Source organism: Crocodylus siamensis, chromosome 6 (assembly GCF_052110815.1).
Source record: "Crocodylus siamensis isolate JL-2025a chromosome 6, ASM5211081v1, whole genome shotgun sequence".
NCBI classification, from domain to species: Eukaryota; Metazoa; Chordata; order Crocodylia; family Crocodylidae; genus Crocodylus; species Crocodylus siamensis.
In genome coordinates this window covers 10,522,903-10,543,480 of record NC_143400.1, presented here as the reverse complement: position 1 = coordinate 10,543,480, position 20,578 = coordinate 10,522,903, and the positions used below count along the sequence as shown (strand labels likewise).

The following is a 20,578-nucleotide window of genomic DNA, read 5'->3' as shown; positions in this document are numbered from 1 at the left end:
TGCAGGCAAAATCATCAGAATTATCAAGCGTGTCCACCTTTGTGTGGACCTTGACTGGCTTACACTAAAGCCAAAATGCTCAAAAAAGGGCAACCAATTAAGTGCAGGATGTCAAGTTTAGACCCCAGAAGCAGAGGTGCCCAAAGCAAGCAGGTATTCTGAAAATGTCTGCTGGTAACAATGTACTCTGCCGAGCAGAAAGTTTTCACATTCCTGGGAATTACTAGCAAGCAACAATCCATATTACATATTCTTTACACTTGTGCGCTTTTGCTCAACTTGATCTTTCTACCACATATGATACGATACGAACAAATGTTCTGAATAACCACACTAAATGTTGCCATCAACATACTTGGCAAAACTTCTCAAATACCATGTGCAGTATCTCTAGGCTAAATTATTCATACACACGTCACATACTCCTGTCTCAGAGTCAGTCTTAACTAGCTACCATGACCAAATAGAAAAAAAAAGAGTAATATTTTTGTTCAAGAGGAAGTGAGGTTTCTTCAAAGAATGAAACTGCAGAAGTGATTTCATGCTTTTCTTCCTAAATTACCACAAAGGCTGGAAAAGCTAAAATGAGGAACTCTTTTCAGGTTTGCCACCTTTTGCTTGTGAATTTTTCAGCAGCTAGTTGTGATTTCATCAGCAAAATTTCCTGCAGTGCTCACCTATTCAACCAAGGACAATAAAGGAGCCACAAAATATCTTCACTCAGCAGTTTAACAGAGAAACAACAAGGCAGAAGAACACAGGCAGGTTCATTCTGTTTCATTGTTTTAACCATGAATGTTACAGAGGTATACCAATTATTTTTTCAAACAATTGTTTGTTGAGCAGTGAGTTAGTCTGCATAAGTATTATGCAAGCAAGTAATATGTTCTGAGGGAGAAATTCTAAACATGAAATTCATTATTTAATGGGCAAACTGAACTAAGACACATAACATGGTAAGAACTGCAATTTTTCTTAAGAAGGATTCTAATTTTTCTGAAGAGGCTAACAAGAGATCATTTCATCTACTTCTCTGTGGTCCCTGTTGATCAGCTGAGCACATGACAAGGATTAAATTCTCCTTCAATTTCAGCTTCCTTTCTTCAAAGTACAGGTATTTTGGAATGTGGCAAAGTGCCTTTACCTTTTTGTAGAAAGAAAAGGAGTTGTAGGTATTCAGTGTTCACTTTCATTTTCTGAAGCATAGCTACAAAGGGAAAAGGTATTACTGTATTTCACCACAGACTGCAGAAATTGCTCAGACATCAAACCCATTATTTATCTGAAATCATGCTGAGCATTTATTTTAAAAGGTGCATTTGAACTGTCTTGCTAGAAATACCATGAGACAGAAAAGCAGATCATTCTAATCCAGCTGGAATGCCAAAACATGAAATGGGAGTCGGGATTGTGCATAGTAAAACTCATTTAAAAATAGTGTGCAGTATAGTTTTTCATTTATGTAGGGACTTACCTACGTTGCAGCAGAAGTTTGCTGCATAGCAATGCCTTTAATGTCATTCTTTTCGTCACACAACCTGCCTCTGTTGTGTGGCCAAGGCAAAAACCACAGCATTATGTACCTCTCAGCCACTCAGTGGGGCGGGGGGAAACTGGCAAAAAAAGTGAGATTAAAGGCGCCACTGCACCGCAAACTTCTACTGTAATTTATGTAGGCTCCTAAGTATATGAGATTTAAAATGAACTATTTTTGGTCAGTGGTGAGCAAAACTGTAGGGGAAAATTATATCAATACTTTTCTCTAGACCATACATTCAGGTACATTATTAGCCAAATGGCTCTGGCAACTCTGCAACGTAACTGCAGCAGCAGAAGAAAAATATATAAAAATGGAAATTATTTAAAAAAAGCAAGAGAGAGTTTAATACAGTTAGTTTAGGCCAAGATGACTATTCCAATCATATACTTTGTGCTATAACAGAGGTCAGAAAACTCACTTGATAACTTCAGCATCAAGCCTGTATTTCTTGTCTGAGCTACATACACACTGCTGTAACTTTTAAAAAACTATGCGGTATTTAAATGAAAAGATTAAATGATGGGGAATCCACTGCATGAGTAAATTCCAGTGTTTAATTAACTCCATTGTTAAAAACTGCGAGAAAGTTAGCTATATTTTGATGTAGTGAAAAAGCCTGCTTGTTCCATGACTCTGAGAAGTACAGCAGTAGTTTGAGAGATACTGATGCTCCAACTGATCAAAAGGAGAAAGCGAACAAAGTGTGTCAAACCATCCTCCAGACTGGAGGTGGAACACTAGGCCAAGAACCCAACCTTATTAAAATGCTAAGTAATAGATATTATGTAATAATTATTCTGAGTCAATAGCAGAAAAATGAGAACAGCAGATTCCTGGTCATGCCCTAAGCAATATCCAATGGTATAGGAAAGATTTAGACTCAGGCCATTAACAATTTATGCCTCATTTCAAGCCTGAATTTGCCTAGATTTGGCTCCCAAACACTAAATCTCTCATTACACCTTTTTCTGCTACATTAAAGAACCATCTATTCTCACAAATTTCCTTCCTCTGTAGGTACCTTTAGACAATGATAAAGTCAGCCTTTCAACCAATTATCAGAAAGTATCTGGCAGATTTAGATTTCCCCATCACATTCTCTTGATTGGGATTAGTCCAGAAAAGCAAACATAATTTCTCTTTCAGATACACAAGGCTCCTTCTACATGTGCACGGCAGAAGGCATGATTGTTGGATCGCACATTAGATCCCACTGTACCTTACTGCCAGTGCAGGGGAACCCTAACCACAGGACTCAGAGTCAGCAGCTGTTGGGGCTGTGAGTCCCCTCACCTGCTGAGCCTGGTGCCTCCTACAGCTAGGAGCCCCATCAACTAAAACCCTGCTATACATGCAAATTAAAATGCAACAGCAACCAGCTATAAATTTAATACACATTTCTGAGGTCTAACTTTATATCTGAATAGTATTTTTTATGGTGCAACCGCTACTTTGCATGTGTAGCTGGTCTTAAGGTAACTAACTGCACAACTAACAAGCTAATTGTGCCATACCTGTCATGTGTAGAGGAGGCCTAAGATGCACTCTAGTCTCAAAGGTAAAAAAGACACAGAAAATTAAACTGAAATAAGGGTTTTGAACTGAACAAAAACAAACAGGCGATTCTTCTTTTGCTTCTTTTTAATTAATAAAATCTAGAAGAGTTGCAGTGGCTCTTTTTATACACAAAACCACACACAGCAGGGTTCAAAATCTGTACAGCCTGAAAAATTCTATGATTTTTGAAGAATTTGATCAGCAAGAAATTGATATGCAATTAAGAGGAATTGCAATTTTTAAAATCAGACTGTGTACAACTCTTGGGTTCATCTGCTTAATTCAAGTTACCAGAATTTTGTAAAAAGATAATTTTGTTAAAAGATCTGGCACTCCTACAGCTTCAGCTAGAGCAGTAGTGCTCAACCTTTTTAGACTCAAGGCACACCTCATCAGATTCAGAGCACAGGCCCTTAGACTCAAGGCACACCCTTGGAAAAGATCAGCTCTTCATTTTCACTGCTTTTTTTGGCTAGGAAAAATAGTTGAGCTGTTCTTCTGTTGCAGAGAACTCAGGAAGCCAGAATGGCAAAAATGTTTTGACCTGCTGTGGTCTTTCTATCCGAAATCACTGGGTTTTTCTGGTGAATCATATTTGAATGTTTACAGACCTAAAAGTGCTAATACACTCCAGTGTGGCACTGTAGATCCTCAAAAGAAACTCACAGAACCCTGGTTAAGAATCACTGAATTAAGGTGCAAGATTTATCTTCAATCTCTGTGATCAACAAACTTTCAAATAACACCAAGAAAAACCTATAGTTGATACTCCTGATGTTACAAAAATAAAATAAAGAAAACAGATTTTTTTTTAAAGAAAGCTTTCAGACATTAAATCTATCACAGAAATACAAAAAGCACATATTTCTCAAGGCTTTTGTTTCTGCTTGCCTACCAGTTCAGGAAAATTCTTAGATGTAGGGTCAGAAGGGACCCTGTAGATCATCAGGTCCAGCCCCCTGCCCTGGGCAGGAGAGAAAACTGGGCTCAAATGACCCCAGCCAGGTAGACATCAAGCCTTCTCTTAAAGACCCCCAGGGTAGGGGCCATCACCACTTCCCTTGGAAGTTGGCTCTAGATCCTAGCTGCCCTGACTGTAAAGTAGCGTCTCCCGATGTCTAGTCTAAACCTACTCTCTAACAACTTGTAGCTGTTATTCCTTGTTAGCCCGGGGGGGTGCTAGGGGGAACAAGGTCTCTCTCAAATCCTGCTGGTCCCCCCTAATAAGTTTATAGATGGCCACCAGGTCCCCCCTCAGCCTTCTCTTGTGAAGGCCGAACAGGTTAAGGTCCTATAGCTTCTCTTAGTAGGTCTGCCCTGTTGTCTCCAGATCATGTGGGTGGCCCTCTTCTGGACCCTCTCAATGCTGTCCACATCCCTCCTGAAGTGTGGTGCCCAGTACTCCAGCTGCGGCCTGACCAGTGTCGCACCTCCTTGGCCCTACTTGAAATGTATCTTGTGGATGCACGACAAGGTATGGTTAGCCCTACTGACCGTGACCTCGCATTTTCAGCCCATGTTCATCTTGGAGTCAATAATGACTCCAAGATCTCTTTCTACCACTGTGCTCTCAAGAAGGGAGTTTCCCAGCTTATAAGTGTGCTGCTGGTTCCTACTGCCCAAGTGCAGCACCCTGCACTTGTCAGTATTGAACCCCATCCTATTTTTGTTAGCCCACCCCTGTAACCTGTCTGGGTCCTGCGGTAATCTGTCCTTCCCTACTAGCGTGCCCACCTCACCCCAAATCTTGGTATCATCAGCAAATTTAAACAGGCTGCTTTTCACCCCATCGTCCAAGTCACTAATAAAGAAATTGAACAGTGTGGGCCTAAGGACTGAGCCCTAGGGGGACTCCACTGCCCACTTCCTTCCAGGTCAAAAAAGACCCATCTACCACTACCCTCTGAGTACAACCCTTCAGCCAATTTGCAATCTATCTGACTGTGTAGGCATCAATGCAAAAATAATACTGTCTCACAACAGAAAAATTATCTTTGCAACCAGGTTTAGGAATAAAACATTTTTTATATAAAAGTTTTAAATATATTTACATATGGGTAAAAAAAAGTTTAAACCTCTTAAGATATGTCTGCTTAAAACTAAGAAGTGGGGAATCTGTTCTCCATTATCAGCATCCTGCCTGATTCATTTTCCTCACTTGTCTGTCCAATCCAATATTTGGACAGTAAACTCTGTGTGTACTATGTACAGCAGACAGGCCCTACGAGGAGAAGCTACGAGACCTGAACCTGTTCAGCCTCCACAAGAGAAGGCTGAGGGGGGATCTAGTGGCCTGTTACAAAGTAGTCAGAGGGGACCAGCAGGCATTGGGGGAGTTCCTGTTCCCCCAAACAGTACCAGGAATGACTAGAAATAATGGTCACAAGCTGCCAGAGGGTCCATTCAGATTAGACATCAGGAGGCGCTACTTCACTGTTAGGGTGGCTAGGATCTGAAACCAAGTTCCAAGCAAAGTGGTGCTGGCTCCTACCTTGGGGGTCTTTAAGACAAGGCTAGACAATCACCTTGCTGGGGTCGTTTGACCCCAGTACTCTTTCCTGCCATGGCTGGGGGTTGATGATCTGCCTAGGTCCCTTCTGACCCTACTAACTATGAAACTATGACAGCAAAAAAACAGACCTTTGTCATTACATGACCAATGAATCATCATTTCACCACCTTTTGTATGTGGACTCTACAAACATTGCCAAATGTGTGTTTATGCAAGCAGTTGTGTTGGAAAAGTTGCAGGCTTGAGAAATGAAGTAGCCTTCCATTTTGGGAACCTCTGACATCCAGAGCCTTATGGCAAGCAGATGGACTCACACTAAAGGGAACTGACTGACAGGGGTAGGCATGGTATCCTCTAAGGACAGCAAGCTTTTTGCAGTGGTAAGCCAAGATGACCTGGCTTAGGTGCAAGGCAGGTTAGTCACTGCTATTTCTCCTTCATGTCTGGCAGCGGTGCAATGCAGGTAAACCCCAGTTAGCCAGCTGCAATGTAATGCAAACAAAGCCCCCCACCATCTAGCTGCAGCACAGGGCAGCTGAAGCTTCCAAAGTTCATCAGCCTGCAGACCCTAGGTTGTCAACCCTGTCTTAGTATATGGCAGCCCCCAGGCAGTTTATCAAGGGAGGGCAGTTATAGAATAAATCCTGGGGAAGCACAAGGAGAGAGGTGGAGAGCTGGAAGGATTCAGGAATAAAGGAAGATAGGTTTTCAAGAAAGGTTGGTTGGGAGGAGGTATTTTCAGCCTTAAGTCAATAAAACACATTGGTAACTTTAAGCTTTGGCTTCCACAGGATTTAGACACGTTAAATACTTTGCTGAATCAAGGCCTTAGGTAGTAAACACAGACAATGTAAAAGGGCACAGATGGGTAGCAAGTGAAATGGTTAGCAGCAAGGCATTAAAACAACTATTAAGTAGAGGTAAAATCCAGCTATGATTGTGATGTTATAAATACATCATGTTAAACAGAGGAAAGGGCAAACCTTCCATGTAAGAGATGAAAATCATTTTGATGCTGTTCAAGTGCTTTCCTCAAGATATCCATTTAGGATGCAATACATTTTGTCAAAGCCAATTAAGAAGATGTCCAAGAGCAAAATGAATTTTCTGCTAATGTTAACAGACAGTCCAGTTAAGCTCTGAAGCCAGAATCTTCATTGTGGGTGATAACATACAGAGCAGTCTACACAAAGCATGATCTTGCAGTGGAGACAAAAAAACTTTTAGATTTGTAAGCCAACTCAGACCATAAACTTATCAATGGATATGTACCACGAATTCTGGGAGACATTGCTTTTTTTCTTATTGTAACTGCACTTTAGAAGACAGTGTTACATTTTCTGTAGGTATGTAATTTGGCCATCAGTGCATACAACCTGTTTTAGAATAATGTGGAAATTAAAAAATGTTTCATACTACTCACTTGTTTTGAAGGACAGTGTTCATTTTTTTCATCCGTCATCTTCCCACTTTTTGGTGCCCTTCTGGGTTGCTTGATGGTGGTTTTTATGGCAGGCCGGCACACATAATTCTCAAGATTCTTTGGGGGCTTTTTAGTTCTCTTAGCTTGAAGGCCAATTTTCAATTTTAAATTTCCCTCTGAAAAGTTTGTTTCCTTCACTGAAAACTGTTGCTGTTCATCAGTCAAGCCCTCATTCTTTCCAGCCTCACTGTTGGTCCCCTCTTGGTTCTTCTTGTCTTCTTCTTCCCTAGTGCAACTTTCTAGCTCTGCTTCTCTTTTGCCTGCCACTGTGCCTGTATTTACTGCAGAGGAGCTTTTCTCAGAAAACCCTTCGGAATCAGAACCCAAACCTAACATAGCAGTATTCAGAGGGTCCATCACAAGTGCGGTATATACCTTCAGGGAATTTTAGAGAAGATTTACACGGATATGTTCCACAGGAAAATGTCTTCTACAATTTGCATCCAGCATTTTTTACACTGTAAGAAAGTAGGAAAAAGAATAAATTACCTATTTAGGTGAAGAAAACAAACCTTGTTAAAACAAATATTTTACCTTAAATAACCAGAAAGCTTAGAAAGTTTATTTCTAAACAGAAAGTTACAAACAACAAACATAAGAATCATGCAGTTGTCATGCCAACACCATGAGCCCTCCCCTGGTTTATAAAAGAAACCTAGCAATTCTTTTTTGTAAGGCCATACATCTTTAAGTACTGACTGATAAAATTAATCTGATTACTGATGTGAGAGCACTTCTAGATTGTCTGTCAGTTGCATTGACTTCCATGTTGTAACAGTGCAAAACAAGAAGCACACATTTGTCCAAAAATGACTCTAAACAAAGTTTTCACCCTTTTTACCCACTCCCCCCAAAGTTATATATCACTTTTAACTTATATTAGTATTAAAAAATCCAAGCCTACAAGATTGGGACAAAGAAAAGAGAGGGTGATCTCTCTCAGTGTTTCCAGTTTTAGGGAGCTCAAATCATTCATTTTAAAAAACCACTATAATTATAATAGGAGATAACCAGTTTCCTGCCCTTTCCTCTACCTAATTTTCAATAGAAATAGCTAATAAAACATCTCTACGCAGCAACCACAAATTCACTAAAGATCAATGCAGCCAATACAGAGGCTCTGAAGTATCCATTCTGAAGTAGAGAGATCTCCAATTGTGCTCTACTATACTGTTTTTGGAATGATTATTTCCCAGTAAGGTCTAGTATATCTTTCTACTTATATATAGGGCCTGGTTTAAATCCTGATTTTTGCATTTTTCATAAAAATCACAAAATTTTAAGCGATTTTCATGAAAAATGCAATTTGCACATGTGACTGACCCCCTGAATTTCCTTTCAAACAGCCCCTCCACTGCTCAGTACTACCAAGATGGCACTGGGTAGGGGAGAGGCTGTTTGAGAGGAAGCTCAGGGGGCTTAGCCCCACCAAGGCTCAGGCAGACCAGCTGCTAGACACCTAGGTGGGGCACCCAGTGCAGGCAGGTTTCTCCCACCTGGCAGCCTATTCCTCAGGAGCCATGTGGGTGCCTGAGCTGCTGTGCAGCACCTAGTCCCTGCCCCCTTCTCCACGCTGGTACACAGCTTGCCCTCCACCTGCTGCCCGCCACCACCTTTTGAGGGGTCCTGCTCTGCCACTACCATTATCATCACTGCTATCACTGCAGGGAGGAGGCAGGTGGAGAGACACGGCACCAGAGCTGCCTCCAACACCCACCCCCAGGCCTCTTGCTGCCTGGTAATGGACACACTGCCAGGTGAGTCTTGGCAGAAAGACTCAATACAAATCTGCAGTATGATGCAGCTGCACAAAAGGCAAACGTGGTCTTGGAATGCAGCAATAGAAGGTTAGGTGCAAGATGTGTGAAGTGACTGTGCCTCTCTACTCTGCACTGGTTAGGCCTCATCTGGAAGACTTTGTGCAGTTCTGGGATCCACACTGTAAAAGGGACATAGAGAAGCTAGAGAAAGTTCCAGAGGTAGCAACAAAGAGGATGAAGGACTTGGAAAGCAAGTCATACAAGGAAAGGCTGAAGGTAGTAGGCGTATTCAGCTTCAAGAAAAGGTGCTTAAGAGTAGACTTGGTAGCAATCTTCAAATACCTGAAGGGCTGCCATAAGGAAGAGAGAAAAACCCTTTTTTTCCTTGCTGCAGAGAGTAGGATGCAGACTAATGGCTTGAAGTTGCAGCAAAGTAGGTTTAGATTGGATATCAGGAAAAAGTTCCTCACTTTTAGAAGAGCAAAGCATGGAACAGACACCTAGGGAAGCTGTGGACTTTCCATCCCTGGCAGTATTCCAGAAGAGGCTGGACAGTCACTAGTTGGGGATGATCTAGGCATTGCTATACCTACCTTCTAATGGAGGGATTTCCCATGCTCCTGGGCTGGTAGCACTGGGAGGGAATTCCACCCCCACTAAACCCTCCTTCCTTGCTGCTACACATGCTAGAGGCACTGGGTGTCAGTTGCAGCCAAGGTTGGGGATTTTAATGGGTGTACCAATGCTCCTGCTGGGACTTAACCCTAGATGTTCCTGGCTAGAGAGTCTTGCCTCTCCACTCAGGTTAGACTGATTGGCAAGTCTGAGGTCATGAAGAAATTTTACCATGACCAAACTGGTACAGACTATGGTGTTTTGCCTTTCTCTGTAGCAGGGGGGCATGGCCCTCTTCCTGAGATCTCCTGAGCATTTAAACAACCTCTGCAGGATCAGGATGTTGGCTGCCATGGTCCCCTTGCTTTATTTGTGTCAGGTTAGGAAGTTATGTCTTGCGTTGTATCAGAGTTGACAAAGCAGTTTTACTAAGAGGTTAGCTTGTGGATCAGTATTGGATGGTTTGGATAGTGATGATCCTGCCTCAGGCAAGGAGCTGGACTAGATGACCTTCTGAAATCTCTTCCAGCCTTACTTCTCTATGATTCTACGACTGGAATAAAATTGATGGCAGAATTAAAGCACAGTGGTCCCTTATGCACAGGTGATCAAAACCTGACTACATTTCTTGAGCATAACGAGAGTAAAGTCCAATAATTGTGCACATATTTCAAAAAGCCCAATATTACACAAAGCTGAAAATAGTTATGAGTGTAGATTGAATTTAAGTAGAAAAAATATGAAAGATAATTAGTAACAGTTTAAGAGTATTTTAGGAGATTGAAAGTCACAAACTAACAACTGAGAAAAAAGGCTTCACAGGTTTAAAAAAAATGTGGTTTACAGAAATGCAAGTAATTAAAGGAAAAAGTATATAGCTAGCAAATGGAAAAGTGCTAGCAGTTGATACAAACCATAACATGAGAGCAGTGGAAATCTGATAAGGGAAGCAAGACGACACACAGACGACACAATCTGCAGTTGGAAGGGTTAAAAACTATAAACTTTATCAGGAACAAAAATAATCCTAACAATTGTATTGGTGAATTACTATTAACTGAAATGATAACAATATCAATAATAATGCAGAAAAGGCAGAAGTACTAAAAGAATATTTCTGCCCTAAATCTAGGTAGTGGAAGAGGGGGGCAGTGTTTTTGTATCAAAAAGCTAGTAACTATAGATAACTGCAAAACAAGTAATTCCAAAAAGCTTGCATCCCAGCTTTAAAAGAGCCGAAATAGGGGGTGCACCATAGAGAGTGAAAGCTGATTTTCCACATCTGGGAATACTAGCAAAAGCCCAGGGGAATTTTTATTTAAAAATAAAATTTAGCCAATCTGAAAAATATCTGGCACTGTGCATCTGACCTACATAAATTCAGTTTGCATTGATATTTCCCTTGTCCTTCCTCAACTTTAAAGTTACTTACCCAAAATAATGCATCTTGTTATGGTGAAAACCTTGGGACAGAGCGATCTTTTCACTGTACTGCACCTATCAAAATGGAATCCCATATTCTAAATGGAATCCCATATTCTAACTACTGCATCTAAATGCTACTATAATATAAATAACACATAGCAACTAGTAGCATATCGAACTCTTCACCAAACATGAATTAGCACACTGCATTTTCATATCACTGAAGTTTACCCAGAACTTAAGAGCACGTTCAAATTTACCAGTGGATACAGTTTTAATAATTCTATTGCACTTCCCCCACAGCTGCTCCAAATACAGTAAAAACGAAATGCATCTGCCAGTTGTCTCTCTGCATTGAGAATAGGTATGACTGGCTGGATTGCTGGTTCAGCAGTCAGGCTAGCGACTGAGGCCATGAACAAATGCAACGTTTAAGGCGTTTCAAAAGGCAAGCGCAAGAAGCGCAGGACCTTTCTGAGGCCCTCTAGTGGTGAACTCTTTCTTGGACTAGTTTCCTCCTGTTGACATTTCCAAATATTTCTTCTTCAAAAAATAAACATTTTAAACTTTTTCAACACCTTTGAACTGAGTTGCAAACTACAAACTTCTATAAAAGGTGCAAGTGATATAGGAGCCTAAAACCAAGATGTGCACAATACCACACTGCAGTTCTTTCCAGGATGGGCTTTTTTGAATTTGCAACGCTCCAATACTGAATGCAGTTCACAGGTAAAATATCTATTGCAATACTCTCCCTGTATTATTTTACAACAAATCAATCGAAGTATCAATTCCTCAACCGCAGTAAGCACTCCTATACTGATAAAGAAAATGGATAAGCCACAGACAATTTCAATGACCTAGGAAAATTCAGCCAGGTCTATTAAATAGCATGCATATGCAACTTTTCCTACCAATTCAGTCCTGATATGCAGATGATACATTCCTGAAAGCTCTTGGCAGATGCTGTGGATAAGCTGCTAATGTAGGTGAGCTACCCGTTGAAAGACTGACCCCATGGTATCTCAGATTTCAGCTCTTAAACTCTTTTCAATTTAAAGAGACAGGCAATAGACATAATAGATTATAGGAGTGCAAGGGAACATCCTGACCAGCTAGTATTGCAGCAGACTTTCCTGGATTATTGTTTAAAGTACAGGATAGATTTTAGATAAGCTGCCAATTTCTGCATCTAGATTTCCAGCAATAGAGCTGGAAAAAAGTGTTTAAAGACTAACGTTTTCCAATTTTTAAAAAAATTTAAACTGTTTAGTGGGACCTTTAGTTCCCTGGTGCTGCCCAAGGATGGCTTCTATCTTCAGCTTGAGAAATGAAAAAAATTACTTGACAGTTCATTAATGTCCACAATTTAGAGTATAGAGAGAGGTAGTCCATCCCGTTAGTCTTAAGTCAGGCAGAAGGCAGAGCAGGGCTGCACCTTAGCAACTAACTATTTAGATGCCACTCTGTCCTACTCTCTAACCTTAGAGGGAAATAGCCTTCTCAAAAATGTGTGCACACATATGCATGTGTGTGCTCACGTGCACATGCAAAGAAAGGAGGGTGGGGGAGGTTTGCAAAAAACAGGAACATAGGTCATGAACTGAATAAGCCTGGCCTATAAAAAGAAATCCTCTATGAAACACTGCAGTAGGCTAGACCAGATGGCAGACATAAAAGGTTTAATGGGTCATGAAAAAGGAAGGATAATGTGAAAAGAAAAGTAAGTCTCTGCTACTGATATGGCAGGAAGTCCTTAACACAAAACTTTCTGGAGCTTTATCACTAGGCCTGAGACTAAGCTAGAATATCTTATTCACTTTACAGATATCTCATACATTTTTGGAAATCTGGTCTCTGTGGCCCATTTGCTGCAAATGTCTGCAAGAGAAAACAAAATTCTAAAAAGTGGTGTAAGTCTCGCTAACCGATGGGTCACTGTTGCCAACTGCCCAGATGGAGACCAGCATACAATTCCTTCACTGTACACTGACATATGGAAGATACATAACTTCAAGGAAAACATACAAGTCTTCAGTATGACAATCTATGAAAGTCTGTTTGGGCCATGGTAGACACAACCCATAACTTATCTGAATCCAATCTCCAATGGAATTATTGTTTTAAATACAAGCAGCATTCTACACACATGTAATATTTGTATTGGGAGATGGAACAGTCTATGACAAAAGTTTAAATATGCCTCTTCCTCCCCCCCCCAAATCGCACCCAAAAGTGCAAGGTACTTTGCAAATGTGCCAGAAACAAGTTGTTGCCTCAATTTACATATTGAAAAGAATCTTACATACATAAAAGGAAAGGTAGTATAGATGGAGAACTAATACAAGATATTGGTTTACACGTCCCTTTTCTTATTGCCTACATAATTGTTCTGAATAGCTATTCAGAAGAGGTATTACTAAGAGAGAGGACCAGACGATTTTTTTTCCTCTCATGCAAGTCTTTAATCAGCCAGACATCTAGAGTCCCAAGACATTTTCCAAACATACCACCTTGATGCGGCCATTCTAAGACTTGCTGAAAAAGATCCTTATAATTATTATTGAGGAAGTGGAAAGCACCTTGTATTCTCTCCTCCCTCCCCCCCTCCACAGCAATGTTCCACATAGCCTATATAAAAGGTTCTCTATCTCAGAAAACAGAAAATTTGCAAATCAATTAAAAAAATACTGAGAAGCACATTAGTAAGTGTGGGGCCACATTAAGTTACTGGCACAGATTAAATCAGAACTCAGGAGGTCCTACATGTAGGCCCAATGAAGTAGATAAGACTGCAGTGTTAAAAGTAACCTACAAAGAAAAACTTGGTCAGAAACTAAGTGGTTTCATACACCACATGACTTTCCACTATAAAGAAAAGGAATAAATCCTATGGACCGCCATATAACATGCACCTTTTTGGACCTCTGCTCATGCTAGTGTTTTCTCTCTTCTGCTCAGCTCTCCTAGTGAATACTATACAAAATACCTCCAACTCTTTCAGCCATTTTCTTACAAATGAAATTTACTGAACCCACCAGCTGGCAAAAAAATCACCTCTGAAGTGCTAACTAGCTACACTATACTATAGATCAAGCTGAATATGAAGCACACTATGTAGAGATCAACTGGTTGCAGAGCATGGCAGTGCATAGGTTGTGCTTCAGTGGTACAGTCCTTGTCTGCCATGTGGGGGACCCTGGACATGCGTAGAACTACAGGCAGAGGCACTGGACTTTGTCTAGCCTTCGGACACTGTCTCAATGGTCTAAAAGAGGGGATGGAAGGTCAGGGCAGCCTCCACTCCTCCATACTCCTGCCTAGGTGTACATGTCAATGATCCTGATGACCTCTCACACACACACACCATAATCCAGAAGGATGAACGGTTGCGTACTACCCTCTGGATCCTGCTGCTGCATCTGGCTGCACATTTACTCACAACAGCAGGACTTCTAAAGGAAAGGCTGAATCAAGCTCACTCATACTAATTTTGCAATGTAAAAGATTAGGACAAAGTTTATGGTCAGATTTAAAGACTGAAAGGAAACTGGGTTAAAATCTGATTCTTCAGTAACAAGGAATTGGTAACTATCCTAAGAGTTAGATTACAGATGGATGGCACTCATGAACATGTTCAATGCTATCTAATTTACTCATTAATTCTTCTCTGTCCAGATAAGTAAAATGTTCATTTAGGCAAGATAATCTTTTTGAGTCCCTCCTCTTTCACCCTCCCCTTTAGATAACCAGCTAACTTCTACCCAGGGTGTGCTTTCACATTCACCTTACTCTACACCGCTCCAATTCATTGAAAATGCTTCTGCCAAGTAGATCATTTCCACAGCCTGACGTGATTGCACCTCATCTCTTTGAGTAGTGACATCTCCTCTCCCCAGCCTCTTATAAAATTCAAGCTTCTTGCTGTTGCTGTCAAGCCCCTATGTAACCCTTCTCCTGCCTCTTGAGATTTGTATGTTTGTGCTTTCTGCTTCATGAATACTCATAACCTTCTTATACCTCTTGGCCCACTTCATGATTAACACTTGCATGCTTTCTTCTGTGCTTACGCTTATATGCAGGGCACTTTCCCTAAACCAGTCCACAGAAGTATTTACTTCAAATTGCTCCTTAAGATCAACCTTTATTATGACACCTATGAGAAGCCAGCTAACTGACGACAACCACGATCCATAGGCAACTGGACAAACAGCTATTTCTTTCAAAATTCCAATTTGTGGAAACTAAAATCTACTAATTCTAACGTTCAAATTTGAATTTTTATAAGTTCAGTTTTAATTACTGGATCTTATTCTGCCTTTGTGAGATTAAGCGCCATTTACCATCATGTTTTTTCCTATGTAGGTCCTTACAGACTATATTCAAGTTGCCTCTTAGCCACTGCTTTATTCATTTCATTTATTAGCATTCCATTAGTCTCTCATTGTAGATTCAAATTGTTCTTGTAGCTTTTATTCTAAATTCCTTCCAATTGTTAACAGTAATTTTAAAGTAAAGACAGCAGGACACACTACCTAGTAATGGTCTCTGTAACAGTACATACAATAGTAATCTCTCTCTCCACTCCTACTTTATGATCCCCTGTTTAGACATCCAAGGATCAAGCTAACTTTTTTGCTCCAGTTATCCATTCAGACTTCTAAGTTTCTTGTCACAGTTTTCTAGGAGATAGTGCCCTGAGCACAAAATGGAGACCAGTTCCTAGAGGTATGATTTTTTGCCTTTAGCTGTATTAAATAACATGGAGTTTAAATGCACCCATATATTTTTCTTTTCTTTTTTTTCAAAAAGTGTATATAGTTTCTGTAAATTTAAGGAATTTTTATGTATACAATAAAAGCAAAAGGTAACTTTATTTTAAGACCCTGAAGTCCACTTCCTCTGCAGCTGCCCTCTCATCCCCCTGATAAAGCTGAAGTATACTGATGACATCTTCATTGTATGGGCACATGGAAATGAAGCTCTGCATAAATTCCACTGAGACTTTAACAACTTCCAATAACTTCCAGTCCTCCAACAAACTGATTCTAGGATACTCCACTGAGCAAATGCATTTCTTAGACACCACGGTGAAGGTTTGCAATGGCTAGGTCACCACCACATTGCATCAGAAACCTACTAATCACAACATTTACCCTCACGCTAGCTTTCATCCTAAGCACTCCACTGCATCCACTGTCTCCAGCCCATCTCTGTGTTACAACTGTATATGCTTTAATTCCACCAACTAGGATACATACCTTAATGATCTGAAGCACAGATTCCTACACTTACAATACAATCCCAAAACCACAGCTACTCAAATTAACAAAGTCAGACACAGACCCCACTCTGACCTGCTGCAATACCAACCTGAGAGAAGGACAAGAGAATCCCTCAGATTGTTATCTATGACCCCCAGCTTGAACATATCATTAATGACCTTTCACTCCTCCAGGAAAATGGCAACTATCTGCATGTAGCCATGGAAAACAAGCCTGTCCTGGATTCCAGACAGCTCCCCAACTTCAAACAGGTCTTTTTAGAAACAGGCAACCTAACTCCTGAGCTCTCATAGGGGCACCAGATGCAAGCTGTGACCCCCAATCAATGCAGACCACATAGCTGCACCAAATAACACAGAGTATAGCATCCAAGATTTATTCACCTGCACCTCTTGACAACATCATATGTGTCATCACCTGTTAGAGTGCCCCTTGGCTGTCTACATTTAAAGACAGAGGGGAATACCAATCTGGCATCAAGCCCAAAAACACAAACGCCCCGACATTCCACTGCTGACTTGGGAGTAGCTCTTCTCAAACAGCAAAACTTTAAAAGCCAACCTGAATGAGAAACTGCAGAACACAATCATCCATGGACTGGACTGCATTAAGTACCCTTATCTGGATTAGCTTTTGTGATGCTTTTGGCTGGATGGGTTTATTACATACTATTTACCTCTCACAGCACTGCCTCCCTTTCATATCACTCTATTTGATAGACTATTCTATGCATGTCCTTTGATAGCATCTGATGAAGTAAGCTCCGGCTCAAGAAAGCTTATACACCTCTGATTCAGTCTATTAGGAACATCTAGACCCTGCCTTGTGCGATTATTTCAAGAAGAGGCAGTTTACAGTATTAAGACAATGTTCCTTTAAACTGCATCTCAGTGGGATGTTCCATTAACTCCTGAATGCCTGAAGTAATCAGGTGTTACTGTTGATTTTCTTGCCTCTTCTAATCTCTCTCAGCATTACAGCTTTCACCATCACTACTTTGATTTGGAAACTACTGCATTTCTCTCTCATGAACCTCTCTACTCAGTTCTTTCACCTAGAGAAGAACACTATACAAAATGATCCTCCACTATATCAGCTATAAGAGGCAGGATGAACCAGCTGAGATCACCAAGCCATTTGACATCCAAGTCCTATCACCTGGCTGTGCCAAAGACAGGCTGTGTAAAACAAGTAATTACTACAAGAACAAAGTAATACTATACTAGAGGTTAGATAGATTTATAGTAGATGAACAAAAAGTTAGTGTTGTGTTCTTAGAATCACAGAATTACACAGAAGTAGGACTAGTAGTTCAGTAGTATATTATACAGAACTGAATCTAGAATTACACAGAAGTAGGGCTGGAAGGGACCACCATAGGTCATCTAATCCAAACCCCTTCCTGACACAGGATCATCCTTATCCAAACTATCCTATATCAATCCATTCTTTGCGAAACTACCAGTCAGCCCTGACACAAAACCCAAGACATAATATCCTAATCTGCCACAGGTAAAGCAGAGGGACCACACAGACGAACAACCTGGTACTGCAAAGGTTGTTAAAATAAGCTTGAGAGATCCCAGGAAGAGGACTGTGCCCCCCCACACAGGAAGGCAAATTCTCCACAGCCCAGACCAATCTGACCATGAGGTAAAATCCCTTCCTGACCTCAAATATGGCAACTGGTCTGATCCTGAGCAGAGGGGCAAGATGAAGACACAGAAAATACAGATGAAAGGTTGTCTCATGCTACTGGACTTTAGAACATGGACTGAAAAGAAAAGGGGTTCCAGATTCCTTGGTGTACCCTACCTTTATATTTCCAAATTTTCCCTTTCCTTGCTGTTAAACTCCCTCAACACTCTTTAAATTGTTGATTGTTTTTCTGAAAGCTTTATTATTTATAGCCAGCATACTGAACAGAATACTGTAACACTATACAGTATACCAAACAGCATGCTGGGTTACACCCAAGCTGGTAAAACAGTATTTAGGGGAGCTATGGCATATTTTAAGAAACATAATGAACAAAATCTAGCTTTGCAATATAGACATTAAGAACAAAGATTCTGGTTTATTTCCTAAGACATGGCAACACAGGATCGGTTTACCAAACTTTCACCAGCTATAGGAAGCATCAGTCAGCTGGGCTGGGGTAATCACATTCATAATGGTATATGGCTGACCAAAAATCATAGTCTATGTTCAATTCCTATATAATAAAGGGCTCAGGCACACTTGTCTGTCTGTCCATAATGCTCTTGGAGCACTCTGGTTGTTTCACTAACCAGTCAATCAGAGTGCGGAGTGCTGCCATGACGGTGGGGACAGAGGGAACAGAGCAGGAGGGGGGGGCCAGCTCTGCTGCCTCCAAGGAGCAGAACCTGGGGGCGGGGCGCGGCAGGAATGGACAGACTTAAAAATCACTAGTGTTCAGTTACTGTGTATCAAGCTTCCTTTTCCCCTCGCTGGAATAGAAGCACAATAGGCATCAATGATTTTGTGGCATGTATCGGTTGTTTAAACCAGTGGTGTTTCGGCTTTTCAGCTCCATGTGCCAGGGTCAGGCCCTAGGGTTGAGCACCGGGGGGCCCCCTTCATGCTGCTCATGCCAGGACTGGGCCCTGGAGGGCCTGGTGCTACCCCCTCTCAGCTCTGGATTGGGCCCTGGGGTCCCAGCACTGCCCTCTTCTGCCCCTGCATGCCAGAATTGGGCACCATGGGCCCCCACACACCCACAGAGGGATTGGGACATGCAGGCCCAGCCCTGCTACCATCCATCCCTGCGCACTGGGACTGGCCAGTATTCAAAGCCTGGAGCTCTCCATGGGCCTGGAAAGTTGGCAGCACTGCTCCCTCACTACCAAATGTCCAGTTCTGTGCAGAGCCCCACAAGCCAGAGGACATGGTCCTGTGGGACAGGGGTTAAGCACCTATGGTCTAAGATGATTTCTATACAGACATAGAAGTCCTACACGTGAAAGGTTCCAATTTCAGCAAGTGAAAACATACTAAAAATGTCTTCCTTTTATAAACCACAACTGAATGTATTCTGTTGTTCAGTATTACTATAATATGCAATGTTTAGAGAACTGTTGGCAGTGTGGGGCAAATCAAGTACAAGTGAAATAAAAAATTAGAATAACTTTACATTTAAAAACTAAAAAGGTATTACAGCAAGTGATACTTTAACAGTTTAGAAAACCAAAAGGATTTAAAAATTAGCCTGTAAAAAACCCCATAGAAACAAGCCAGCCTACTCAATTTTCTATGCTAGCATCTACAACATCAACTCTTGGTTTTCACTCATCTCACAACTTGTTAGATTGTAGAAGGAATATATTATAATAAGCAAAAACAGACTCTTTATTAGTTTTAAGGAAGCATGAGTGCCATCTGGCCTATCTGTAGTTGTTTTTGGGTTTATTTACTTTATAACAGAATACATATACAACCTTGATTTAGAGAAAAAAATCTAAATTCCTCTGAAAGCAAGTTCATAAAAGACTTCTCTTGCATCTCTGTGGCACGTAAAGTAATAGGCAGCAGTAGAAGAAGCTACATGTACACATCCAAAACTGCAGGAAGTATTTCTGCAAAATCAGGCCTGTTCCATGTACACGTCTCAGTATTATTCAAGAACTTAACCTTCAGGTTTGAAGGCATGCTTAAGACTAATGCAAAGTTGAAGGAGCAGGCACAGCCTTAGCATTAGCATTTCTTTACAGCCAGGCACCATGCATGCAGGTAACATGAAACCGTCCCTGCTGCAAGAGCCTCATTCCCTGCCCTTACACAAACCACAGGCCTAGATTTACGTGGAACATGTCCTCATCCTTCAAAAGAGAGCCACTTGCCCTATTCCATGTGTATTTAAAAAGATGTGGTATTTTCCTTGAATTGGACAGCATAGAGCAGTGGGGATCAACCTTTTTTGGCAGATGCTCCACAAGTCAGCCCTGCACCCTCCAAGTGCCACTCTGATCCGTTTTCTTTACCCAGCCTGCTGCTCAGCTTTCTGCTCCCTGCCCAAGCTGCTGCTCTCATTCCTTTTCTGTGCACCCTGTCTGATCTGATGTTCTGCCTTCTGCTCCATGCCCTGTCACTGTGCTGCCCGACCTCTCCTTAGTCAGCTGTGTGCCACACACAGAAGCTGCCCATGCCACTTGTGGCACCCATGACATAGGTTGGCCACCATGGTTTAGTGGGAGTGTCCTGTCAGTAAATAAAACATACAATTATGCAGTTCCAAAACTCTCTCAAAGAATGAAGATTTATTTGGAGGATGAATAAAGGGACATCTTCCAGTGGCTAGCAAGAGAGAATGCATTTTTCCCCACTGATTGTCCACACTGGAATACAGAAAGAATGTTTTCTATTTTCCATAACTTAAGATAA

At 41.2% G+C, this 20,578-nt stretch overlaps 1 protein-coding gene across 5 annotated transcripts in view; it reads right to left on the bottom strand.

Moving 5' to 3' along the window:
• The window catches only part of ASH1L (ASH1 like histone lysine methyltransferase), a 99,859-nt gene that overhangs the window by 76,508 nt on the left and 2,773 nt on the right, over nucleotides 1-20,578 (bottom strand). For all 5 annotated transcript variants that reach the window (XR_016443301.1, XM_090055489.1, XM_090055491.1 and 2 more), the window contains exon 2: nucleotides 7,033-7,550. Coding sequence is in view for 4 of the 5 variants with exons in the window: in XM_090055489.1 (XP_089911615.1) it covers nucleotides 7,033-7,449 (417 nt within the window). In the remaining variant the exon portion in view is untranslated. The remainder of the gene's footprint in view (nucleotides 1-7,032; nucleotides 7,551-20,578) is intronic.